The following is a 27,322-nucleotide window of genomic DNA, read 5'->3' as shown; positions in this document are numbered from 1 at the left end:
ATATGGTGTCAATGGGGCATTATATCAAGCAATACTTAGTCTTTACTTGAGTTGTAAGTCAGTGGTTAGAATTGAAGGAAGTACAGGAAGATGGTTCAATGTTAAATCTGGTGTGAGACAAGGATGTACATTATCCCCTCGGTTATTCATTATCTATATGGATCACATTATGAAGGGAAGTGGAAGTAAACATGATATCAAAATTGCAGATGTTAATGTCAGCTCTTTGCTTTATGCGGATGATGTTATACTTCTAAATAAATCTGCTACAAGTCTGCAAGATTCTCTGACTAAATTGAATAGCTGTTGTAATAGATATGGTATGAAGGTCAGCAATAAAAAGACAAAGACAATGAAAATAGGCAGAATCATTGAAAATGTCAACTGTGTTGTGAATGGAGAATCTGTGGAAGAAGTAAAACATTTCAGCTACTTAGGCACGATTTTTACTGAAGATGGTAAATTAAATATAGAAATAGACAACAGAATCAGCAAAGCTGGTATGGTGGGAAGTCAATTGAATAAATTCATATGGAATAAGAGAGAATCATTGAAAATGTCAACTGTGTTGTGAATGGAGAATCTGTGGAACAAGTAAAACATTTCAGCTACTTAGGCACGATTTTTACTGAAGATGGTAAATTAAATATAGAAATAGACAACAGAATCAGCAAAGCTGATATGGTGGGAAGTCAATTGAATAAATTCATATGGAATAAGAGAGAAATTAGTCAAAACACTAAATTAGCTGTATACAAGACAGTGTTCAAACCAGTTTTAACTTATGGATCTGAGAGCTGGGTCAGAAGTAAAACACTTGACCAAAGACTAGAGACCGCAGATATGAGACTCCTGAGAAAGATTAGAGGCGTGAACAGATGGCATCAATGGCAACATCATATTAAAAATGAGGATATTAGGAAAGAACTTGACATTGTCAGCATCCAGGAATGCATTAGCAGAGCTAATCTCAGGTGGTATGGTCACTTAAATAGAATGGGAGAGGAAAGATTAACAAAACAAGTGTTCTCTGCCAGATTGCCAGAAAAATAACCCAGAGGAAGACCAAGATATAGGTGGATTGATACGGTACAAAATGCCTTAGACGATAGAAATATAAGCTCTGATAATGTTGGAGTCTTGACAAGTAACAGACTGATTTGGAGGAAAATTGTGGATAGGAAGTTAGTAATGATGTAATTTTTTCATGTAGTACTGTCATATCCTGTACACCCCTTGAGGGTGCATGGCAGGAATTTGATGATGATGATGATGATGTATCCCAAAACTGCCTACCTTTTTTTTTTGAAGGCCTTTTACTTTGCAGCATTAGATGATAGCATCCTTTAGACAGTCTATCAAGATCCTACTGCAAAGCCACAACATCTGCTCTGCTCCTCATAGTTCTTCCCAACTTTGCATCATCAGCAAACAATGGCATATCTCCAGTTAAGTCTATCCCAATATCATTAATATACAAGTTAAACAATAATGGCCCCAAAACAGACCATTGCAGTATTCTGCTAGTAACTTCCTCTTTTGAGATACCACTTCTCCATACACAAACCCTGATACTTATCTGAGCCAATTACCTATCCAATTTTCACTAATCTTTTATCCAATCCTATCTGTTTCAATTTAGTTACCAGCTTACTGTGTGGAAATCTATAAAAGTACCTTTAAAATCCAAGTATACTAATGTATATACATCTTCCTTATCCAATGAATTCTTCACCTTGTTGTAGTACATAAACATGACCTATCCTAACAAAACCCACATTTGTTAGGATAGGTCAGTAGTCTACACCAACCTCTCTAAGACCTTAACAATAATTCCATATGCACAAATTTGCCTATAAATTGTGGCTTCAGTCTTATCCCCCCCCCCTCTTTGTGAGTGGGATAATTTTTTTAACTTTCCACTCATTTGGAACTTACCCTGTTGCAAGGCTTGTGTGTTATAGGTGTGCTAAGGGTACCATTAATTTTCAATAGCATGCCTTACAAACACAAACACACACAGTGAGATATTGCCAAGTCCTAGTGCATTCTTAATATCAAGTTTACTTAATTCCTCATATACCTCCTGCTCATTCAGTTTCTCATGATTTCACCCTCACAAGGATGAAATACCTTGTTAGCCTGCTCTTTGTGCTCTTCATGCAAATGATTATTACCAACATTCATCTTGTGTTGATTTCACAATACCTTCTTTCAGATTTTATATTTAATCCTTTCATTTGTATTTTTCTTTTACTTTATTTAGCCTTTTCACCTTTGAAAACATTGAGACATTGCTGCTGTTAAGCCCAAGCAGCATCTGTCTCCCTTCCACTCAACTCCACTTTTCATAATATAGCTCTTAGCTATCTCATAAGATTTTAATAATCACTAGCTCTGTAATTCCATATGTATCCTTTCTTCACAGTTCTCCTGTCACTCCACAAGCACATCTTCTGATGATATGATCAGATCTTAGACTCTCAATCCTCGTGTGCCCTCCATTACATACTGCCTTAATATAGTTGTCGTTTAAGAACTCAAGAAATTCATTCTCCTTATTTCCTGATGCTATCTCTGTATTCCAATCAATATCACCATAATTAAAATCACCCATAATATCTCTCTTCTCCTGCTCACTAAGCCAAGTTGTCTATATATTTCTTTATATACATCCTCAACATTCTCCTGCCTAATAACAATACTAATTTTTCTTCTTTTTAAAACTTTTTCCCTTTTTTTTTCAATATCATATTTGTTTTTATCTTGTTTAAAACTAAATGTAAACATCTCTTATTTCAAACCAGTGTAAAGATAGCAACAGTAATGTAATAAATAAGACTTTTCTTAATTCTCAAGTGTATTTTTTTTGTGAATTTATGCATATCTTTATGTTGGAAAATGGTGTAGGTAATAATTAGTCTATACCCATGAACAGGAATCCTGCAAGTACTTACCATTTTTATTAGCTTTGCTTGTTTCTCCACATTTTTCCCAAACATTTCTATGTTTGGTTTTCAACTTCGTAATCTATTTTTATATCTCCAACAAGGGTCAATTTTCCTTTTTGTCTTGAATAATATCAGCTGCCTTCACTAATGACTCTAAAAGCTTCTCCACCTGTTTTTTTTGTGGAGATTTCAATTTCCCATTTGAAATTGTCTCCCATTCAAGAAATTTATCTTCATATTTGGTGCTCAATGATATAGCAAGTCATTCCTTTCCTATCAACATTACCTGAATACTGCAGTTTTTAGATATTATTTGTAGCAGCTTATCTTTTTACTCCTCTTCATGTCAGTAACACCAGTTATCCTGATATGAAACTTCTCTACTTCTCTTAATTCCACCCTTTTCATTGATCTCAGTTACACTGATAGCATCTGTTTCAATTCTCGTGATGTTGAATTTGCATTTGTTCAAGTAGCTGACTTTCCACTGTTTGCTCTTTTTCCCTGACACAAGCAGTCGGGTCTTGTTCAAATGAGCAATGCACAAGCTGGAATGTCTAATCACATTGTATACCATTATGTTTGTTTCAGATAAAGCATTCAGACAGCAATTTGGTCAAACAGACCCAAATATTCATTTTCATGCATATATCTAGTGGGATGTATCACAAGAAGGTTAGGATTGGACAGCACATTAGAAGCTCTATGTGGAGGTCTCTTCCTCTAGTAATCTAAAGTTGACATTTAAGTTATCCTATACGATTCTGTTTATCTTATAATGATATATGGAAATGTTTGAATCAGGATGTACTGTTCTTTGCAGATGATGAAAAGGGAACTAGGAGTAGTGAAACTAATGATGTGTCTCTCTAGGATAATCTGAAGAGGCAATATACAGATGAGTGAGACTAACAATTTAATCCTGCCAATTATAAAAGTTTTGATATTTGAAAGACAATTTGAATAAAGAAAAGCAAAAAAAAAAAAAAAAAAAGATGAAGGCCATTATTTCCATGATCAGTGGACAAATGATTATGTTTTTGTTTTGAACAATGAGAAAGCACTCTGTCTGATATGTCATGAAAGTATTAAGAGTTTTAAATTGTTCAATATCAAGAGACACCACCAATCTTTCATAAAGAGTATTCTTTGTTCTATATGAGTATTCTACATGCCATCAGTAAATTTTTTAAAAATAAATATTGTAAAAGAAAACTTGTCTGCTCTCTGTGCTAGTTACCACATGGTTAAATACATTAGTGATAATGGAAGACCATTCACTGATGGTGCGTGTGTAAAGAATTGTATGTTAAAAGTGATGGAGGAAATATGTCCTGACAAATTACATGTTATTCAGAATGTGAGTTTATCCTCATCAACCATTACAAGACATTTGGAAGAGATGGGAGACGATCTTTATAATACACTGGCTGAAAGTGCAAAAGAATTTCTCTCCTTCTATTTGGCTCTTGATAACAGCAATGACATAAGAGATTCAGCTCAATTGCTGATTTTTATCATGGCTATTGATGAAAATTTTGTGATTACTGAAGAGTTGTGTGCGCTATAAAGTATCAAAGACTACAGCTGCAGAAAACATATTCTTGAAAGAATCCAAATCTAGAAGAAATCTTAATCTTAGTTGGGATAAATTAAAAAGTGTTACTACAGATGGCTTAAGAAATATAACAGGGAAAAATTCTAGCGTGGTTGCACAAATTATAGAAGTGGTGAGTGTTAATGCTGAAATTCCCATGCAATTTCACTGCATCATTCATCAGCAAGCATTATGCAGTAAGATCATAAAATTTTAAGATTTACGAGTGTTGCTGTATCAAGCAATAATTACAGAAGGCGTTCTGGTTTGACTCACCTGCAGTTTAAAAATTTTCTCTCCAAGTTTAATGCAGAAAATGAAAATGTGCTTTATCATGCCAAAGTTAGGTGGCTTAGCAGAGGAAAAGTACTAAAGAGATATTTTTCTCAATGAAAAGGGAAGATATCGAGAAGAACTGTCTGATCCAAATTGGATTTGGGCTTTAGCATTTTTAACTGACATTACAAATCATTTGAATAATCTAAATTTAAGATTACAGGGTAAACAAAAACTAGTATCAAATATGTATTCTGATGTGAAATATTTTGAGGGGAAGTTGAACATTTTGGATAAAAAAAAAAAAAAAAAAAAAAGAAGGTAATTTTTTTTCCACTTCTTTTGCTGTAAGGAACTTGAATTTAGCAAAATAATGGTTTCTCATTCAACTTCAAAAAGATATATACTGAAGCACTGACACTCTTACAAGAAGAATTCAATATGCCAAGATTGGATATTTCCACAAACACGCCAAGGAAATAAGAATGTTTCAGAATCATTTGAAGTATCACCAGAAGACTTGTTGAAATATTTCAGATGGAATTAATTGATCTGAAAGCTGCTGATGCTTTGAAAGATGTTTACAAAGAAATCAGTCTTTTAAATTTCTATTCAGCACTACCTGATACGTTCAAACATAAAGAGATATGTAGCAGTCATGTTCTCCATTATACATTCTTACAGCAGTTGTGAGAAAAATTAGCAGTAGTATTACAATAGTTGGAACTGAGTTCTCGAGACTGTATTTTAGAATTAACTGCAAAAGTTCAAAACTGTTCAAAGTGCCGCCCAAGGGGGACCGCCCCCCTCCCCTCTAGCTACGCCTCTGGTCTAAATGCAGATTTATCATTCCATGAATTTTTAAAAATTCATCGAATGGGCAGGTCATTTTTCTTTCCAAGTTTTTTTAAGAGTTGTTAACTTTTATCCTTTGTATAGTCTATATTTTACTGGGCTCTTTTTGAGTCCTCTGTTCCATAGAGCTCCACAGAAACTGAATCAATGAAATTTTAATTACTTTTAATCGATAAATTGTTTTCACTAGTGCAAACTATTTGTACAAGATTAAATCTGATTACTGTGAAAGGTAATTAAAATGATTTTGAATAATGGCAGCAGCGGCAGCTAAAATTACAAATGGTGTATCAACAAGTCCTCTCTCATTTAAGGAATCCAATTTGCGTGATATAATAAGGGATTTTGTAACATGCGGGAGTTGTGGAATGTATGCGTCCCAGCAGTTTTATATGTGGCATGTGAGAGAAGGGAAAATACATATATGCACAAAATGCAGGCAATGGGAGGAACTTGGTAAGTTAAAGATGAATATAACTGACCTTGTTGAGTCAGAGGTGGAATATTCTCCACGTAGAGAGATGAGTGGTATGATAGAGGATGAAAATAGTGGGAGAAATATGAATAAAATAATGAGAGTGGAAAGTGTGGAAAGGTTGAATAATTGTGCGTTTTCGAAGATGGTCTCAATTGGGAAGATGAATGGCAAATAACAGTGGCTGACTTGCAGAGAGAGAGAGAGATAGATGAGCTGAAAGAGCAAGTGGAATGTCTAGGGAATGAGATGAGAAGTGTGAAAGATGAGATTAGGCGAATGGAAGAGATGAATGCAATGCGAATCAGAGTAGCAGTGTGAGAGAGAGAGAGAGTTATATGAATGATAGAAGAGGAGAGAATAGAAACAGCACAAGAGAGAGAAAGAGAGAGTTATGGAAATGATAGAAGAGGAGAGAATAGGAACAGAAGAGAGAGAGAGTTATGGGAATGAGAGAGCGTTATGGGAAGGATAGAAGAGGAGAGAATAGGAACAGTGGGAGAGAGGGAATGAGAAGAATGCAAGAGAACACTGAACCAGGGATAGAGTGATGTCAGGAAGGCAGGTAAGTAGTGGAATACAGAGAGAAAGAGGGATGTGAGCAATCGAGGAATAGGGTGGTAAGAGGTGTAACGTATGGGGGACTCAATGATCCGTGGTGTGCAAGATACGATGTGTGTGAGGAGCGTTTGCCTGGAGAAATGAGAGAAAGTGTGGTTATGACAATTAAGAGGAGTGAAAGGGTGGATGAGATGATCGTGATGGTAGGAACGAATGATTGAGAGGCAATGTAAATTGGGCGGCGAGAGATATGAGATTCTTGTTTGAGGTTGTACAAAACAAAATGCAGAGAGGAAAGATAGTGTGTGTGTTGCCTGGGTATGATAGTGATGAGCTCGGAAGAAGAGCAGTAATATTGAATAACATAATAGCTAGAATGTGTCAGAAGAGAGGATTGGAATATGTGGATGCGTGGAGGGCATTTGAGGACAGAAAGGAATTGCATGCGAAAGAGACCGCTTGCATTTGAATGAGGAAGGACGTAGGCATCTGGAGAGATTGCTGCTCTGAACGAGTCGGTGTGTCAATGCAGGGAAACTAGAATGCCCAGGGTTGATGGTAGCAGGGGTGGCTTCTTGTGGGAATGGGTACTTGGGAGAAGGGGGACTACATCAGGTAACGCTGAGCACAGTGGAGTCTAGAGGGGATAATGCTAGGTATAGAAACAGTGGCATTTTTATGCTTTATACTAATGCCAGGAGTATCCAGAATAAAGGAGAGGAATTGGTAGCACTAATAGCATCAGCATGGCCAAAGATTATTGGGATCACTGAGACATGGTTGACAGAAGAGGATATAATAACAGGAATAGAAGTAGCAGGGTACAGCATTTTTCGGCAGGATAGAAAGGGAAAGCTTGGTAGTGGAATACTGCTTATGATAAGTGATGACTTATGTCCTCTAAGAGTGGAGGCTTTGGAAGGCAGTGACACTAATGATTTTGAAAGCATATGGTGTGAGGTAGAGGTGGGCAAGAAAGGATATTTAGTGGGGTGTTGCTACAAAACAATGAGCACAGAAGGGTGGGGACCAGGAGATGTTTAGATAGTTGAGCTGGCATGTGCAAGAAGAATGATTGTTATGGGAGATTTTAACTACAACAGTATAAATTTCGGAGAGGAAGATGCATGTAGCAATAAGGGAATGGGATTTCTTGAGGGACAAATGTCTTAGGCAACATGTAATATAGGGAACAAGAGTTTTGGATTTGGTCATAGCATCAGAAGAGTTGATAAAATCTGAGATGACATCTCTCCCACCAGTTGGGGAGAGAGAGAGAGAGTGACTATGTGGTTTAGACTTTGAAGATGAATAGACATGCAGGAGTATCAAAGAGAAGGGTATGTGGAATTATATGGCAGCTGATTGTAATAGCCTTAGATATCAACTTGGGAAAGTTTCATGGAGGGAGGAATTGGAAGGCTGGGATATTATTAGTGCTTGGGAAATTGTGAAGGAATATTTGTTAGCAGCAATAGTAAACTGTATTCCACAAGTGAAGAAGAGGACCCAATTTGGTGTAAAGTGGATGATAAACAATATTAAACAGGAACTGCATGTGAAAAAGAGGCTATGAAAGAGATATAAGGAGACATGCGAAGAGCAGATGCACGAAGAATATAAGACACAGGCCAGAAGAGTGACTAGTATGGGCGAAACTGGAATATGAGAAGAGATCGGCCCTAAGATCCAAAGAAAATCCTAGGGAATTTTTTTAGCTATGTGGCCAGTATGAGGAGAAATGATTGTGTAAGAATGACATTGGATAAAAATGGGAATAGAGTGACTGATGCACAGGACATAGTGGAATTGTTCAATGAACACTTTATTGGAGTATTTCATCCTGGAGGAGTAAATTTTAATACTAGAGGAACAGGGCAGGTTCGAGGTTTAGAGGTGCAGGAGGAGAGTGTGTTCCAAATACTGAGTACTCTGGATATCAGTAAAGCTGTAGACTGGATGGTATTTCACCACCGGTTTTGAGAGAATGTGCTAAAGAACTGACAGCTCCTTTGACCTCGCTTTTCAATGAGAGTCTGGCTACAGGAAAGGTGCCCAGGGAAATGGAAGGAAGGTAAGATAGTGCCATTGCATAAGGGTGGTAGCAGACTGGAAGTGTCTAATTATAGGCCAGTTTGTGTGTCATCAGTAGTTGTTAAGATCTTGGAGAATTTAGTGAGGGACTGTATACAGCATTGGGCAGTGAGGATAATGTTATCTGTGAGAGTCAATATGGATTTGTTAAGGGGTGCTCTTGTTTTAGTAATATGCTAGCCTTCTATAATAAAGTTACAAGAGCAGTAGATGAAGGAAAGGCATATACTGTCATTTTCATGGATTTTGCAAAGCTGTTTGACAGGGTGCCATATGATAAGCTGATATTTAAGTTGCAGCACATGGGTTTAGATATTGGGTTAGTCAACTGGATTCAAGATTGGTAGTCTGTTAGGTATCAGAGAGTTGTGTGTATGGTGAGGCAATATTAAGGAGGCAGAAGGTTACAAGTGGTGTTCCACAGGGCTCAGTACTGGGACCTGTATTGTTCAACCTATATATCAATGACATTGTCAATGGATTGCAAGGGGATATTCAGTTGTTTGCAGATGATGTGACGCTGGGAAAGGTTATCAGCAATAGTGCAGATGTGGCAACCCTGCAAGAGGATTTGAATAAAGTAGGCAGATTGGCAAATGAATGGGGATATCGGTTTAATGCAGCAAAATGTAAAGTCTTGAAGTTTGAGAATCATCGATGGGAGGACGCATACTCGATTGAAGGAGCTATACTGGAGGAAGTAGGGGGAGACAAGAGATCTGGGGGTGATGATTGATATAAAACTGAAATTCAGGGAGCATATTGCAAAGGTGGTGAGGATAACCCAGAGGATTGCTGCAATAATGAGAAGGACGTTGACCTGCAGAGATAAAAAGGTTATCATTCCATTGTATAAGACCCTGATCAAACTACACTTAAGACTATTGTTCTCAGATTTGGTTCCCAGGATTTGATGGGGATAAATTAACTGTGAAAAGGGTACAGAGTCGGATATCAAAGATGGTTTCAGGACTGTACAATGTTAGTTATGAGGATCGGCTGAGGGAATGTGGACTGCAGAGTTTGGTGGATAGAAGAAGGAGAGGTGATATGATTGAGACTTTTAAACTGTTGAGAGGTGGTTACAGGGTTGACACTGGTGAGTTCTTTCGCGAAGAGAGGGAAGGAGTGATGACAAGTTGCCTTCCCTGGAAGTTATGAAAGGAAGCTGTGAGCAAGAGGGTGAAGAGTGGTTTCTTTGCATGGAGGGTGGTTGAACCGTGGAATGCATTGCCTGATAGAGTGGTGAGAGCTAGAATGGTTAATGAGGTTAAGGAGTGGTATGATAGACTTTGTGTTTCCTAGGAGGGACCTCCAGCGATGAGTCTTTTGACCCCATGGATGCCTGAATAATAATAATAATAATATCTGTAATAATATCTATTCAATGAATCTTCAATTACATTAATTTCAAATATAAATACAAATTGTATAAGAAAAGGAACTTAATATTCTGATGGCTGTACCTGCTCTACTTCACTGTTTCCAAAACTATATGGTATCAAGGAGCCACTATGCAATATAACATAAGCTGTTTCTGTATATACTTGCATATATAATTGCTTCAATTTTTCCAAATCTTTTTTCTGTAAACAAAGTTTAAAATCATTAGAGAACTGTATCTGCATATTTTAATACTATTGTACTGTATTAACAGCATCATTTGTAAACAGCTCAGTAAAGGGTATGTATATATGCAAGAGAGAATATTACCTGATTGATTTTTTTTTGTAGAAAACAAATACTAGAGAATGCACATAATAATTATTATGGGACCTGTTCAAGATTTGCTGTAATATAAGTTATTATTATTATTATTATTATTATTATTATTAGCAACTCCATGTAGCCCTTAGACACTCACTGAGGGATGCCCTAAACCAAGCAGATCCAACATTTGTACAGTATCTACATACTTTGCTGTTAACTCATTCACAGTCATAGCAACCACAATAATCTCTTGCCACCTATTCCACTCATTCACCACTCTCCAAGCAAAAAATCTAGTCCTGACACACTTTGCTAACACTCTTGCTCAATTTCCAAGGATGGCCCCTAGTTCTCCCACCTATTCTGAAAAATTTCCTCTTTATTTATCTTGTAAAAATCCTTCAGTAGTTTGTATGTTTCAATCATCGTCCCTTTCTGCCTGTCAATCAACCAATTTCCATAGCATACAAATCTTCAACCTGTCCTCATAAGGCTAATTTCATAGATCTGCTACCATCTTGGTCACTTGCCTCTGGATCTTCTCCAGCTCCTCCTCATCCTCCAAGAAATCCAGGTGACCAGGTGCACAGTAGTCAAGAAAGGGGGGTCTTACCCAGGCTTCATAAAGATGTATAATAACCTGCTTGTCAGGGTTATTATATGTCTTGTTATCATACACCTTAACCTGCTCTTCAGTAATCAAGTAATCCAATGAGCTGCTTTAGCCACTTTTGCAATCTGTTCTCTAAACTTTAACTCCCTATCCACTAAATCCCCAAATTCCTGGAGTACAGTTCCGTCAATGTGGTATACAGTTGGTAATCTTTTCACCCCAAAATGCATACCATTACACTTTGTCACATTAAACTGACATCCATACACCTTTGTTCAGACTGCCAGTCTATCCAAATCATCCTGCAAAATAGTTAACTTCATCTTTATTACTATTGCCCTACTCAGTTTTGCTTCATTGGCAAACAAATGAATAGTTCCTTTCAGATCCTTTCCTATATCATTAATGAACAAATTAAATAGTAGTGGCCCAAGAAGAGAGTCCTGTGGCATGCCACTAGTCACAGGACTTCTACTGGACTCTCTACTCCTGAATAAACTACAATCTGGTATCTCCATCAATCACCTTCTTCTCGAAGCAAAAAATCACCAACTTTATATCCATCTCCATGTGCTGAAATTTACTAATTAGAATTCCATGTGGTATTTGTCTAAAGCCTTTGCAAAATCCAGCAGTATAACTGTAAATCCATCACCTTTACCAAACTTTGCTTTTGCCTTCCTTACCACACTGGTTATCCTTCTGACCTGTCCTTTGTACTCAGTGGCGGTTTGTGGCTTGAAATCGTGGGGGTGCTGCAACTTTCGAAATATACATACACACTGTAAGTAAAGTGTATACGTGTTTGGATAAAATATCAAAATTATGGTAAAAATTTTAAAAAAATTAAACATGAAAAAATATTGTTTATTATCAATAAAATTATACAGTTTAGCATAATTTCAAAATTACTTAAAAATAAAATCCATCCCTTTAATTGTAATTAAAGGAATGGATTTACAATTTTTGGACATTACAAGTCAATCTTTTAATTGTAATGTCCAAATATTTAAAGAGACGAAGTAAACACGATAAGCACTACGAACACTCTACTACTGGTGCAAACTGCATATAAACAACAGTGGAACTGCACAATGGACAGTGCCGCATTATGCTAATAGCTCGTATATCACTATGACATGCATATGATCGACCCCCATAGCAATATGACACTGTGGTAAACACAATGCTGCTAGCGTCCTTTGCTCTCCTAAGTGCTACAAGATGGATTTTTATTATTTTTTATGCAAAATAATCGAATTGTATAGGATTGTTGATGATAAAATTAAATATTACAAGCAAATATATAAATAAATATATTTATATATCGAGAAAAATTGGGGGTGCTGCAGTTCTGCAGTGCCTATGCATGAGCCGCCTCTGTTTGTACTGCTAATGTGACTGCTGATCACCTTTCTCCTTGAATTCCCCCCCATTTTTTTTTTTTTTTTGTAGCTCCAGCTTAACATTGATATTCATTCCATTTAACACCCACCTGATTTATTCTCCTGACTCTAGGTATGCAATCTGCTATATACTTCTCTCAAATACTTCTTTACCACTTCCCATGCAATATCAACATCCAGCCCATGCAGTTTTACATGCCATGGCACTGGTCTAAGCAATTGCTTAAGTTTGTTACTTACTATGTATTCCCCATATATCCCCTTAACTGAAAATTCCATATATTTAGCTATCTCCCAGGTCAAGATCATACGATCACTCTCACCAGTTCGTGGCAATGTGGTCATATTGGTTTCAGACAAATTCTCTGATGCAATTACTAAATCTAGCACTCTTAAACCCTTAGTATATTCCAACTCATGTTGCCTCAGGTAATTATTCCATAGTAACTGCATAAATTCCATTTCCTTCCATGTATTCTCTCTTCCTTCCAATCTATGTTTCCATAGGTGAAGTCCCCCATAATAATTACTTGCCCTCCACTCATTGAGCTTATTTACTGATGCATACTATCATCCTTTACATCACCTGGTCTATAGAAGCAACCAACTGTATATTTTGTTCTGCTGGCCACTATCTCACACCAAATGGCCTCAAATGAGCTATTTTCAGTGGCTGTAGTTGGACTCCTACTCTGTATTACAATATGGACAGCTTTTTCTCTTCAGATTTCTAAAGGATTGTGTTACCATTCCTTAGAGTTCTGTTCCATTGCATATCTTGATCGAATACCTTCCCTTACTGACCTCCAATTCAATCCATAATTTTCCTAATGTTAGTATACTCTCATCCTCCTAATCACCCTCAATGCTATCAAAATACAATCCTGTTTAGAACTTTCTGAATGGGCTGATCATGTTGCTGCTGCTGCATTCTGTGCAGTTAGGTTAGCGAGTTTAATGTTTTAGAGGGCATCCTTAGGAGATCTTCCCTTAGAGTTCTTTAGAATAAATAAGATTATGGCATGTGTTATAGCTGGATGATTATTAAAATAATAATAAAATTATTATTTTATTTGTTTGGGGTGCTTAAGGGTCAAAGCTGTATAACTGAGAGGAGACCTCCACATAGCCTTTAAAGGAATGCAGAGAACCGACCAGGGCTTCTGACCTAATGTCCAATCCTCACCTTCTCGTGGTGCACCCTGTTGGGTATCTACTTGGATACTGAATGGACGAGGATGGGCTGGCAATTTGGGATTTAGCCGACCAAATTGTATTCTTATTGGTTAAACCAAAATAAAAAAATGATGGTACAACATGACAAAATTTCATGCCGGCTGAGGCGTCGCCTGGTTAAACAAGGCCCCCGTTGTTTTCGCCAGGGAACCAGGGCAAACAGCGAAAAGTCAGCTACTGGAACAAATATGAAATTAAACCCCAACTCAACATCACCAGAGTTAAAGATCTGTACTATCAACGTAAGAAGCCTGAATGGCAAAGAAATGGAGCTAGCTGAGGAATTAGATAAGTACCAGTTCAACATAACAGGGGTGACTGAAACAAAAAAGACCAAAACTGGTGAGATCTTTCTGAGCAATAAATACAAAATGTTATATTCAGGCAATGACAATCAAGGAAAAGAAGGAGTAGCCATAGTATTCAACACAAAATACGAGGCTAATCTTCTTGAATGGCATTCAGTCTCAAGTAGACTAATGTGGGCAAATATGAGAATGGGGAACTGGACAATGAGACTTATTTCTGCCTATGGTCCCACAGAAGGTTCTACTAAGGTAGAAGTGGAGGAATTTTTTGAGGCTTTAGAAAAAGCAACTGACACAAAAAAATGAAAAGTTGGTCCTTGTTGGGGATCTAAATAGCAGAGTAGGAAATGATTGTGAGACATACAAAAATATTTTGGGAAAATTTGGAGAAAAGCGCAAAGCTAATAATAATGGCAAATATCTGTTGGATTTCTGCTCAGGACATGGACTGGTTATTACTAACACCATGTTCCAACATAAAAATGTGCACAAATTCACATGGAGAGAAGAGGCTAGGAATAACAAAAGTCTCATTGACAATGTTACTGTTGATAGTGATGTTTTCTCCCTGGTGCAGGATACCAGAGTGTACAGAGGATTTGAAATTGGAAGTGATCACTATTTAGTCTTGAGCAGGATAAAATTGAATTTCATATTGAAAAGAATAACATGTAAGAAAGTTTTAAAGCGAATAAAAGTTGAGCAGCTCTCAGATGTGAGCTGTAGACAAAAATACACAAAGATTATTGAAGAAAAAATGAAAGAGTTTGAGAACAGGAATCAAACCTTGGAGATTCAGTGGCAAATTCTGAAGAAAACATTGATTGATTCTGCCAGAGAGGCATGTGGTGAGGTTGTCTGTAAGGATAAAAAAATCAGAACTCCCTGGTGGACACATGAAGTTAAAGAGGCAGTGAAGGAAAAGAAGAAAGCATACCAAAAGTTCCTGTCAAATAAGTCAGCTTGTGCTCTTAGAGAATATAGAGACAAATGCAAGAATGCTAAACACTGTGTAAAACTAGCTAAACAAAAGTCATGGGAGGACTTTGGCAAGAATATAGAAAATATTCTGGTGGTTGTTGAAGAAGCTTAAGAATGGAGGAAAGAGTGCTGTATAAAGGTGACATGAAAACAGGAGCAAATGATATCCTTATAGTATGGAGTAATTACTTTGAAAAACTGCTAAATGAAACAAGCAGTGATGACAGCACAATGGTAAAAAACACTGACCAGGCATACAGTCAGGAATACATATCCATACTTGAAGTAGAAAAAGCCATCAAAGGCTTGAAATGTGGAAAGGCAGCAGGAGTAGATGATATTCGACCAGAAATGCTGAAGTATGGTGGTATAAGAGTCTTACAGTGGCTGCACTGCATAGTTCAGAAAGCCTGGATAGAGGGACGAATTCCCGATGATTGGAGTAGAGCTCTCATAGTACCCATATATAAAAAGGGAAATAAAACTGAATGTGAGAATTACAGAGGTATTTCCCTACTGAGTGTTCCTGGCAAGATCTATGCAAGTATACTTGAGAAACGGTTGAGAAGAATTGTGGAAGAAAAGCTTGGTGAAGAACAAGCTGGATTCAGGCCAAATAGAGGCTGTCAGGATCAGATCTTCACTTTACGACAAATAGTCGAGAAAGCATGGGAATATAACAAAGATCTGTATTTAAGTTTTGTCGATCTGGAAAAGGCATATGACAAGGTGCCAAGAGAGAAGCTATTCAATACGCTGCAGTTATATGGTGTAAATGGGGCATTATATCAAGCAATACTTAGTCTTTACTTGAGTTGTAAGTCAGCAGTTAGAATTGAAGGATGTACAGGAAGATGGTTTAATGTTAAATCTGGTGTGAGACAAGGATGTACATTATCCCCTATTATTCATTATCTATATGGATCACATTATGAAGGGAAGTGGTATTAAACATGATATCAAAATTGGAGATGTTAATGTCGGCTCTTTGCTTTATGCGGATGATGTTATACTTCTAAATAAATCCGCTACAAGTCTGCAAGATTCTCTGACTAAATTGAATAGCTGTTGTAATAGATATGGTATGAAGGTCAGCAATAAAAAGACAAAGACAATGAAAATAGGCAGAATCATTGAAAATGTCAACTGTGTTGTGAATGGAGAACCTGTGGAACTAAAACATTTCAGCTATTTAGGCACGATTTTTACTGAAGAAGGTAATGGGAAGTCAATTGAATAAATTCATATGGAATAAGAGAGAAATTAGTAGGAACACTAAATTAGCTGTATACAAAACAGTGTTCAAACCAGTTTTGACTTATGGATCTGAGAGCTGGGTCAGAAGTAAAACACTTGACCAAAGACTAGAGACCACAGATATGCGAGTCCTGAGAAAGATTATAGGCGTGAACAGATGGCATCAATGGCAGTATCATTTTAAAAATGAGGATATTAGGAAAGAACTTGACATTGTCAGCATCCAGGAATGCGTTAGCAGAGCTAATCTCAGGTGGTATGGTCACTTAAACAGAATGGGCGAGGAAAGATTAGCAAAACAAGTGTTCTCTGCCAGGTTGGCAGCAAAACAACCCAGAGGAAGACCAAGATATAGGTGGATTGATACAGTACAAAGTGCTTTAGATGATAGAAATATAAGATCTGATAATGTTGGAGTCTTGACAAGTAACAGACTGATTTGGAGGAAAATTGTAGATAGGAAATTAATAATGATGTAATTTTTTTCATGTAGTACTATCATATCCTGTACACCCCTTGAGGGTACATGGCAGGAATTTGATGATGATGATGATTATTTATTTTCAAGTGTATTTTATGTTTTTGTTTTTATATTGTTTTTGTGTCACTAAATAGTTTCATTAAATGCTTTTGTTTCAGTAAAGTAGTTTTTTAGTTTTTCCTTTGATTTCCACTTTCTTCATGCCCTCCCTTTAGATATTTCGCACTCCTCCCAAAGGAGGCCCACCCCATAGGTTGATAATCACTGATATAGTGGAATTAGTCAATGAGAACCCTGTCATACTAGGATAAATACACTGTACAATATGTATAAGCCAGACAAGTATAAGGAGAATTAGAGGTGTATCAGGTGTTGATTGAGTTAGATGTTAATAAGACTGTGGGAATGGATGACATATCACCATGTATCCTTTCCTTTAGAGTTACATCCTTTCTTTTTTAGTGTTACATGGAAGTTTAGTGTTACTTGGTGATCAGCATTCAATTTTACACAAATTATGGACTCTATAACCATGTTATAAATAATTATTTTAATTTCCCAACATTTCGGCATTCATATTAAGGTCATCATCTGGAGTATACACATATATATACAGAGGACAAGCTAAATTACATTTCACACAGCATGCTGAAGAGACAATGATTTGATCAATGGTTATTTTACTGGCCTGACCTCTAGTGAAAATAAAATTACGATAAATAAATGAAATGAAATAAAATAACTACATCAAAACTATATTCTATTTAAGACAATATCAGAGAAACATTCTTTCATATAGATAGTTTTGTTACAGTAAAAATGATGTCCCAATTTAACATGACAATTGTTATATAAGATTTAAGATTCTGGATTACTTATAGTCCTATTTATAATTAACTCTTAGGGAGAATGGTTAAGTGAGTAGAACATGTGCCTTTCATATTCTTGAGATTTTTAGACCATCATTATTGTTAAGATTAGGGTAGTTGATAAGAATCTCACAGGCCTCCTTAAATTTACGTTCGTTCATACCATGTTTTGATGTGATGTAAACAACAGATGCTTTTCCAGTCAATTCTATGTAAAGTGTTCAGGGCATGATCAGAAAGATAAGCTTGACCATAGTTATTATATTTAATGTGTCGTTTATGTTCCTTTTTTTCTGACAGGAATTGTGCATCCTGTTTCCCCTATATAGGGCAAATTATAGGTGCAATGAATATGGTATACTCCAGGGTGGGCCAGGTGGAGGGAGTGGATCCTCGGATGAGTTGAGTAAGCTCTTTCATTTTGCAGAAGGTATAAAGGTGGCTTTAAGGTTGTATTTCTGTAGTATTCTGTTTATTTTGTCTGATATCCCTTTAATGTATGGAATAGTTACAGTTTTATTGTAATCTAGTTTATTTTTATTTTTAAGTGGAGTCTTCTGAAGAATTTTGTTGATAATATTTTGGCTGTAACCATTTTTAGGAAGGTATTGCTGATAACTGATGGGAAAAAAAAAATGAATGTTACCATGTATTTTCAAGGAATGTGCAAATCAGTTAGCTATGCCCTTGACCTGGTTATTTAAAGAAAGTCTTGCAGTGTGTAAGGTTACTAAGGAGAGGAAAATAGGCAAAATAGTACCACTCCATAAGCTTGATCCTAGTACAGACGTTGCCAATTATAGACCATCTGTATATTTACAAATATAGTCAAAGTATTTGAGAGATTGGTTAGGAGAAAATGCAAGATGGGGTTCATGGATATAGGATTCTTTATGATGGACAGCATGTGATGTAGAAACATTGGAGAAGATCCAGAGACAAGCAGCCAAGACAATATCAGGACTAATGATCTTACACATACAGCATGTTTAATATTATTTACCCCTTAAGAGTTAAGTATAATATAAAAACAGAAAATAACTTGAGTTGCATTTTTCCAAAAACTAAACTAGAAAGCGATGCATTAAAAAAAAAAAATGAATGTTGTGAAAAGATTATCAGAGCAAAAAATGTAATATACATGCACATGAAAAACATAATGAAGACAAGTAAATTTATTCTTACTTTAATCTTCCTTGTCACTCACCTTTAGCAGTGATTTTTCATTTTTAAGTCTGTCACTCCATGCAGTCTATTAAAAAAAAAAACACTTATTTGTAAGATTTAGATAAATTAGATAACTACTTATATCAAGAGAGAGAGAGAGAGAGAGTGTGTGTGTGTGTGTGGAGAAAGGAGTTAAGATTTATGAAATGACATCACTAAAAGTATAATGTGAAAAGTATCTGAGAAAGAAATGAGTGGATTGCATTGCCTAGTTTTTAATTCCTCGTAAAGATATACAGTAATGAATATATTACTTGCATTATTAATAAATAAATAAATTGCAGCAGTGCAATAGATGAAAGAATTTAAAGGAAGAGTGGTTGTTAGATCATGTGATATACTTAAGAAAAAATTGTTTACACCAATGACAGATTGTATACAGAGTGAAGAAGATAAAGCAATTTGGGGTCAAATGGATGACAAAAGGAATAAAAGGGGAACTGCATAAGAAAAATAGATTATGGAAGGCATATAAAGAGAGAGGTGGAGAACAGCTGAATGAGGATATAAGGCTCAGGCTAGAGATGTGACTAGAATTGCAAGGGCAGAAAAATTAGAATATTAGAATTAGAAGAGCCTGGCACTGCAATCCGAGGAGTATCCCAAGGAATTTTTTCACTATAAATAAAGTAATTAATATATAGCAAGTAAGAGAGAAAATGAAAGTGCACTGATTACCTTGTAGGATGAAGATGGGAATCGTGTGATGAAAGCAGATGCCATATTTGAGCTGTTTAATTATCACTTCATTAGTGTGTTCCATCCTGGTAGAGCTTACAGATTCTATTCTTAGAATGATAATGAGTGAATTAAGTAGTAGAAATGAATGAAGATGATGTATTCTGAACACTAAGTACACTACATGTCAATACAGCAGGGGGGGGGGACTAGATGTAATTTCAATGTATTTTAAGGGAACATGCTATGGAAAACTGAGTGTGCCGTTAACTTGGCTGTTTAATGAAAGTCTTGCAATGGGGCATGTTCTTAGAGAGTGGAAGAAGGGGTACCATTTACCATTGCATAAGGATGGTGGTAGAATGGACATATCAAACCATAGGTCTGTTTGTATTTCTTCTGTAGCTGTTAAGATTTTGGAGAAATTGGTAAGAACTCATATACAGAATTGGACAGATGTGGGTAATATTATTTATCAGGCAGCATACATTTGTTAAAGGACGCTCTTGTGTTAGTAATCTGATTACCTTTTACAACAGAGTAACAAGAGCAGGGGATGAAGGTTAGGTATACATTGTCATTTTTTTGGATTTTTCCAAGGTATTTTACAGGGTGCCACATAGTAAGTTGATTTTTAAGTTTCATCATATGGATTTCAATATCAGATTAGAGAATTGGATTGGTAATTAGCTCTCTGGTGGATATCAGGGAAGAGAAAGATTACAAGTGGAGTTCCACAGACTTCAGTCCTGGCACCAATCTTGTGTCAATGATATAGTCACAAGATTACAGAGAGAGAGAGAGATGTTCAGTTGTTTGCAGATGATGTGAAGCTTGGGAGGGTCATTAGTAACGGTGCTGATGTTTTGAATCTTCAAGAGGATTTCAATAAGCTTTAATGCAACTAAATGTAAGGTTTAAAATTTGCAATCCACAGAAGGGATATGTTTCATACTCACTTGGTGGAGCTACACTAGAAGAAGCAGAGGAAGAAAGGGATCTTGGGGTGATTGTGGAGAGAGAGAGATTTGAAGTTCTGAGCACATATTTCAAAGGTTGTGAAGACTTTTCAGAGAATTGTAGCAATGTTGAGTAGAACACCGATTATGAGAGATAAAAGTGTGCTGGTCCCATTGTATAAAGTTTAGATCAGACAACATCTGGATTTCTGTGCTCATATCTGGTCACCAGGATTTGAAGGGGTTGAAGTAACCTTGGAGAGGGTGCAGAGACGGATAACAAAAATGATGTCAGCACTGTACAATATTGATTATGAGGATATACTTAGGGCATATGGACTGTAGTGTTTGGTGGACAAAACGCAGGGGGGGGGAATATGATTGAGATATCATATTAACAATGAGGGAATTTTCATATGGTAGAATGAAGGAGAGGGCAAGGGGCCATCCCTTGAAGCTGCAAAAGAAGGTGGTGAGTAAAAGGATAAGAAGTAAGTTTTTTTCATGGAGAGTGGTAGTAGCATGGAATACATTTCCTGAGAAGGTGGTGAATGAGCAGACTGTGGTTGTTTTTAAGGAGTGGTAAGATAGACTTTGTGTTCACTAGTGATGACCTCCCATGATGAGTCTTGTGACTCCACATGGGTCAGGAAAATGATAATATCTTCATAATTATTCACACATTCTTAGAGGTATACCAAATTTAGACCTCTGTATGATTTCAGTTGCTTTCTATTCATTATACATAAGCATTCACATCCCTAGAGGGTTATGAATGAAATCAAATCATCAAATGTGTAGAAAGGCTTATGTGGTCGTCGTACATGTTGTTTATTTTTGACAGTATATATCAGAACACAGAATTATAAGTAAATAATTATTTATTGACTTATTGCTGATATTTCACTGGTGTTATAACCAGCATCTTCAGAGCACAAAAACACAATTTGTCACAGTACATGGGACTACAACATGGTGTAACAAAGGGACTAGTTTATAAAAAAGTATAGTAACAACACAAAGACTAAAGTCCTAATTAGGCGCCCTCTATATTAAAAAAAAAGAGAAAAAAAGCAGGTACTAGTTATGTAGAAAGTTTTTTACCTTGGGTGTATATCATGTTAAAGATACCAAGCAATTTTATAAGTTAGGTTTTAATCCTTTTTCCCAAGTCAAGTTTGAGCTTGAACATAGTTCAAGTCTGAGGCAACTAGTGGTAAAGGTGGAGTAAGCTTCGATCATTTTCCTTAGTATTTTCCCCTAATGCAAAGCACATCCCCTTGCGGAGATGCTATGCATTATGGAAAATACTAAGGAAAGTGATCGGAGCTTACTCCAACTTTACCACGAGTTGCCTCAGACTTGAACTATGATCAGGCACAAATTTGACTTACTTGTCTGTTTGCTTACTTGGGAAAAAGGATTAAAACCAAGCTTATAAAATTGCTTGGTATCTTTAATAGGTACTGGTTATGTCTTAAGATGAATGTTTCACAAATCTTAGGCAAATTTATACAGCCATATTTGTTGAGATTCGGAGTATGCTTCAAGGCTTCTGTTGCTTCTAAGAACAATTTCTCTGACTTGTAAAAGCTTCTGTGCAGTACTTTTGTTTTCTTCCAGTTGATCCTGTGTACAGGGATATCCAAAGCATGGTCTGCTAGGCCTGACTTGCCATGGCAATAGTGCCGGATGTATCTTTTATGTTCACTGATGCGGATGTCCACAGTTCTTCCTGTTTGACCATAGTAAGCTTGATCACACAAGCAGGATACTTCGTAGACTCCTAGATGTGATGAAGGAGGGATGCTGTCCTTGGGTGAATGGATGAGAGAGTTGCTAATTTGACACATGGTCTGAATACAGTGCGTAGTTGATGTTTAATGTGCCTTTAATGTATGGGATGGAGACTGTTTTGTTGTAGTTCTCCATGGTGGATAGTGGGAAGGGGTTTCTTATGAGCATTTAGTATTTTGTTTATCTTACATGGATTATAGCCATTGGCCAAGAAGGTGTGGCATAAGTGAGCCAGTTCAGCAGCAAAAGCATTGTCATTGGAACAGATTACTCTCGCTCTATGGGTTAGCGTTTTTAAGATACCATACTGTTGAGAAGGGTGATGGTGTGATTGTTTGTGTAAATATCTCCCTGTATGTATGGGTTTTCTAAAAACTGAGAATGATAAGGAACCCTCTGGAAGATGTGTGATTAGTGCATCAAGGAAGGGCAAACAGTTATTAGCTTCCAGTTCCATTGTAAAGTGGAATTTTGGGCATTGGCTATTTAAATGTGCTAAGAATGTATCCAATGTGGCCAAATAGCAAGCACATCATCAACATAGCATAGCCAAAGCGTTGGCTTGAGAGTGGCTGTATTGATAGCTAGTTTTTCCAGGTGTTCTATGTAGAAGTTTGCTAAGGGGGTAGCACATAGCTGTTCCATCTAATTGTTTGTATGTTTTCCCTTTCCATGTGAAATATCCTGCATGTATTGTGAATTTAAATAGTTCAAATATATCAGGGAGAAAGTGTGACTTTAGCAGATTAAGGGTTTCAATTAGTGGTACATTTGTGAATAGTGAGGTGATATCAAAACTCACCACTAAGTCTGAACTTTTTAAGGTATGGTGTTCTAAAATACTTTTTAGGTGGGCAGAATTTTTGATAAAGGAGGGAGAATTGTTTGTGAGAGAGAGTGGCTAGTAGCTTAGCTAAATATCTAGCCAGTTTGTATGTGGGACTATTTATATAATCTACAATAGGGTGTACCTTGTTTGTGAATTTTTGGTGCTCCATATATCCTGGGTGTTTTAACATGGAAGGACTTCAGTTTGTTTACCATTTCTTTTAAGTCAGGAAGTGACTTTTTTCAGTAATTTACACAGCTTATTCTTTTGTGTGTTGGTGGGATTGATATCTATAATTTTGTATGTTGACTGGTTCTTGTAAAAGTGTGTAAATGTTTGTTTTCATATTCTGTTGTATCCATCACCACGGTTGCATTCCCTTTGTCTGCTTTTGTTATGATAATCTGGTTATTATCATGTAACTTTTTTAGAGCAATGATTTCCTTATGTGGGATATTATTTCCAGGAGGCTTAGACTGGATTAAGATGTTGGCCACATCTAAACGTATGTTACAGGCTATTGCTGGAGGCAGGTTGTATATTCCCCATTCGATGTACACCATTATTTTGGCTTTTGGAACTTGTTTGGGAGTAATGGCAAAATTGTGTCCCGATTTAAAGCATTAATTACTTCTTTGGTTAAGGTGAGTGAAATCAAATCATGTTTGATTCTTTCATATTTAGGAAAATGATTTTTGTTTTCCTGACTCATAGTCAGGAGGATAAACCATGTTAACAAGTATTTAGGCTTGGGTGCTGGTTTACATTCATTAAAGTGCAATGTTTCACATTGCACTTTAATGGAATAATTTACAGCACAAAGAGAAAGATTTAAGCAACAGGTTTAATAGGACTTTAGTCTTTATTTACTCTATCTCATTTCTTTCACTCATTGTTTCTTGTGTGTTTTTGTATGTTATTACAATTTTATTATTGTGTTTCTGATGATGTCTCTGCGACAGATGAAATATTGAAATTGATTAAACCTGTCATTTATGCATCGAGGTATAGCCTCTTGTTTTTCTCTATTCACTCTATGAATAACTCTAAAAGTCCCCTTTTTATATTAATCTGTTGAACCTCTCTCTCTCTCTCTCTCTCTCACAGACACCAACTTAAAATTTCTGGTTTTTATCATATCAATTCTCCTTCATCTATCCACTAAGCCCTCCTCCTCCACAGTTACTCATTTTTGGATGATTTTCAGTTTCATTTTCATTGTCAAAAATCATCATCATCATCAAATTCCTGCTACGTACCCTAAGTATAGTACCATGTGAAAAATTTATATCATTACTAACTTCCTCCAAATTAAGTGGTTGTCTGTCAGGACTCCAATATTGTCAGACCTTATATTTCAGTCTTCTAAGGCACTTCTTACTGTATCAGTGCACCAAGGTCTTGGTCTTTCCGTGAGTGTTTTTCCTGTCATTCTTGCAAAACACACATTTTGTTAATTTTTCTTCTCCATTCTGGTCAAGTTACATACTACCTAAGATTAAATCTCCTCACATGTTCCTGAATGCTAACAATGTCAAGTTCCTTCCAAACATCTTTGTTTTTAACATGATTCTGCCACTGATGTCATCTATTTACTCTCACATTTTCAGTCCCCTGATCAAGTGTTTTATTCTTACAAAGCTCTTAGATCCATAAGTTAAAATTGTTTTAAACACTGTCTTGTATACAGCTTGTTTAGCATTTTGATTAATTTCTGTCTTATTCTATATAAATTTTATTCAGTTGACTCCTTACCATATCAGATGTGCTAACTGTGTTGTCCATTTCATGTTTAATTTGCCATCTTCACTAAAAGTTGTACCAAAAGAGCTGAAATTATTTACTTGTTTTATAGGTTCTCCATTCAGAATGCAGTTGATGTTTTCAATGTTCCTGCCTATTTTCATAGTTGTCGTCATCATCATCATCATCAATTTCTGATATATATACCCTCAAGGGGTGTTCAGGATACCATGACAACACCACATGATTAAGTTTATATTATGTTGAGGTTGTATAGGTGACCTTAGCCTTTTAGAGATTTTTTTTTCCCTTAATCGTGAAAGCATCTTTGAAGATGTGTTGTTTCAACACACCAGCTATTTTATCTGTGATGTACACTGAAACCTTGTAATTTATGTTTCCTTGCATACTTGAAACATTATTTTGTTTTGTAGGACATTATTAAAAGTTTTCAGATTGTAGTTATTTCTTACAAGATCTTCACTGAGATATTCCATTTCATGTTCCTTTCTGTTGTTACCATTAGATATGGCACATATTCTTGTAGAAAGCTTGACAGTGGCTTCCATACATTAAAGAACAAAGAGAAAAATCATGATAATTTGGGAGGAAAAGGAAACAAAACAGTCAGGTACATTATGTAAGGTGGGGAGAGAACACAGGGGCATCCATGGAAGTTTGTTTGCAGTCAAGAAAGGGTAAGAGCTAGGTTTTTCTCAAATAATGAATTTAAGGGAAGGTATAACAGCTGATTTGAGCGAATGTACAGCTTCTCTCGATGAGTGACTCCCTGCAGGTCTCAAATAATAATAATAATAATAATAAAATATCTTTTACAAACAAGTTAAGTAAAATAGGCCCAAGAACAGAACCCTGGGGTACACCACTCATTATCCTTCTTTTTTTGAGACACTTCTCCATCATACATAACTTGTTGGTATCATTCCAAGAGCCAATCTATGATCCATCTAACCAATATATTATCCATTCTTGCAACTTATCATGATGTAATCTATCAAACGCTTTTGCAAAGTCCAAGAATATCACTGTATATGAGTCTCCCTTATTTAATATACTTGTTACCTTATCATAAAATGCATATATAAATTGCTAAAACGAGTCTTACCCTTTACAAATCCATGCTGTCCATCAACTCAATCCTGTATTCTATTTATAACAAACCTTTTCTCCAACACCTTGACTAAAACTGCAGTCATACATCCAGGATTTATAATTCAAAACTTCTATCCTGGAACCATGCTCGTGGAATGGTAATATTTTGCCTTCTTTCCACTCCTTAGGAACCTTACCCAATGCAAGAATTTCATTAAATAACCAGGTTAAGGGCATAGCTAACTGATTAAACCTGTGCATTCCTTAAAACCATATGTGCATATCTCATCCATTCTAACAACCTTATTAACATCTAACCTAATCAACACTTGATACATCTCTGATTCTTCCACTTCTAATTCTCCTAATGCTTGCCTTCCTTGTACATATTGCACAGCATCATTTACACCAATATCATATACACCGACAAAGTGCTTATTTGTTAATTACACTATATACTTTCCAATTGTCACTTTGCTACCATCACGACCCACCAATGTCAACCTGCCATAATTATTCTTCCTCTGGCTTGCCATATAGCAGAACTCCCTTGAATTATCCTTGTTCTGAGTATCCAATCTCCTCTCATACTGCATATTTTTTTCTTTACCATGCTCATCACCTTCCTAGCCTACAATTTATACTCCTCATGGATCTGATCACCATTGACTATCTTTTACCTCCTCCATAACATTTTCTTTTCCAACACTTCTTACTTGATTTCACTGTTCATCCATTTCAATCATACTCTATTTACTCATTTTAACTATTCATATGAAGTTGTACATTGCTTGTGTCAGATACTGCCTTATGTCATCCATTGTCAACATCTTTTCTACACATCTCATCTACCTGAAGTACTAATGCTAGTTGACTACATAACTTCTCATAATTACCCACCTTATAATCCATATATATTCCTTTTTTGACAATAACTGTTTACTGTTTCACCACTTCCCAAAAAAGTACCTTATGATCACTCTCACCAACCAGTGGTAGTGTTAATACTTCTTAACAATCACATTTTGTAAAGATATAACTCTAAAACCTCTATTTGCTTCTGCCACATGCTACTTAAGATATTTATCCCTCAGAAATTCAGCAAATTCATTCTCCTTGATCCCATATGCTGTCTCCTTCTTACAATCTATATTTCTGTAATTAACATCTCCCATTAGAATCACCTTCTTTTCACATGCCTAACAATTTGCATACGTATTTTACAATCAGTATTTTCTATATTCCCTGGGCTATAACAACCTATTAGATATACTAGTCTGTTAATTCGAACTTCATACCACACAGA

General features: G+C 36.2%; 1 protein-coding gene across 6 annotated transcripts in view; it reads right to left on the bottom strand.

Moving 5' to 3' along the window:
* LOC150102186 (nephrocystin-1-like) overlaps nt 1-27,322 on the bottom strand; it is a 215,636-nt gene that overhangs the window by 5,764 nt on the left and 182,550 nt on the right. For 5 of the 6 annotated variants that reach the window (XM_090399188.1, XM_090399192.1, XM_090399189.1 and 2 more), the window contains 2 exons: nt 18,878-18,922; nt 10,276-10,395 (listed from right to left, as the gene is read on the bottom strand). In XM_090399188.1, the coding sequence (XP_090255314.1) occupies nt 10,276-10,395; nt 18,878-18,922 (165 nt within the window). The remainder of the gene's footprint in view (nt 1-10,275; nt 10,396-18,877; nt 18,923-27,322) is intronic. The other variant, XM_090399193.1, reaches the window with a different exon arrangement.

Source organism: Typopeltis vanoorti, chromosome 10 (assembly GCF_054136105.1).
Source record: "Typopeltis vanoorti isolate ZY-2024b chromosome 10, IOZ_Tvanoo_1.0, whole genome shotgun sequence".
Classification (NCBI taxonomy): domain Eukaryota; kingdom Metazoa; phylum Arthropoda; class Arachnida; order Uropygi; family Thelyphonidae; genus Typopeltis; species Typopeltis vanoorti.
The sequence above is the reverse complement of the archived record's forward strand: the minus strand, read 5'-3'. Positions and strand labels throughout refer to the sequence as shown.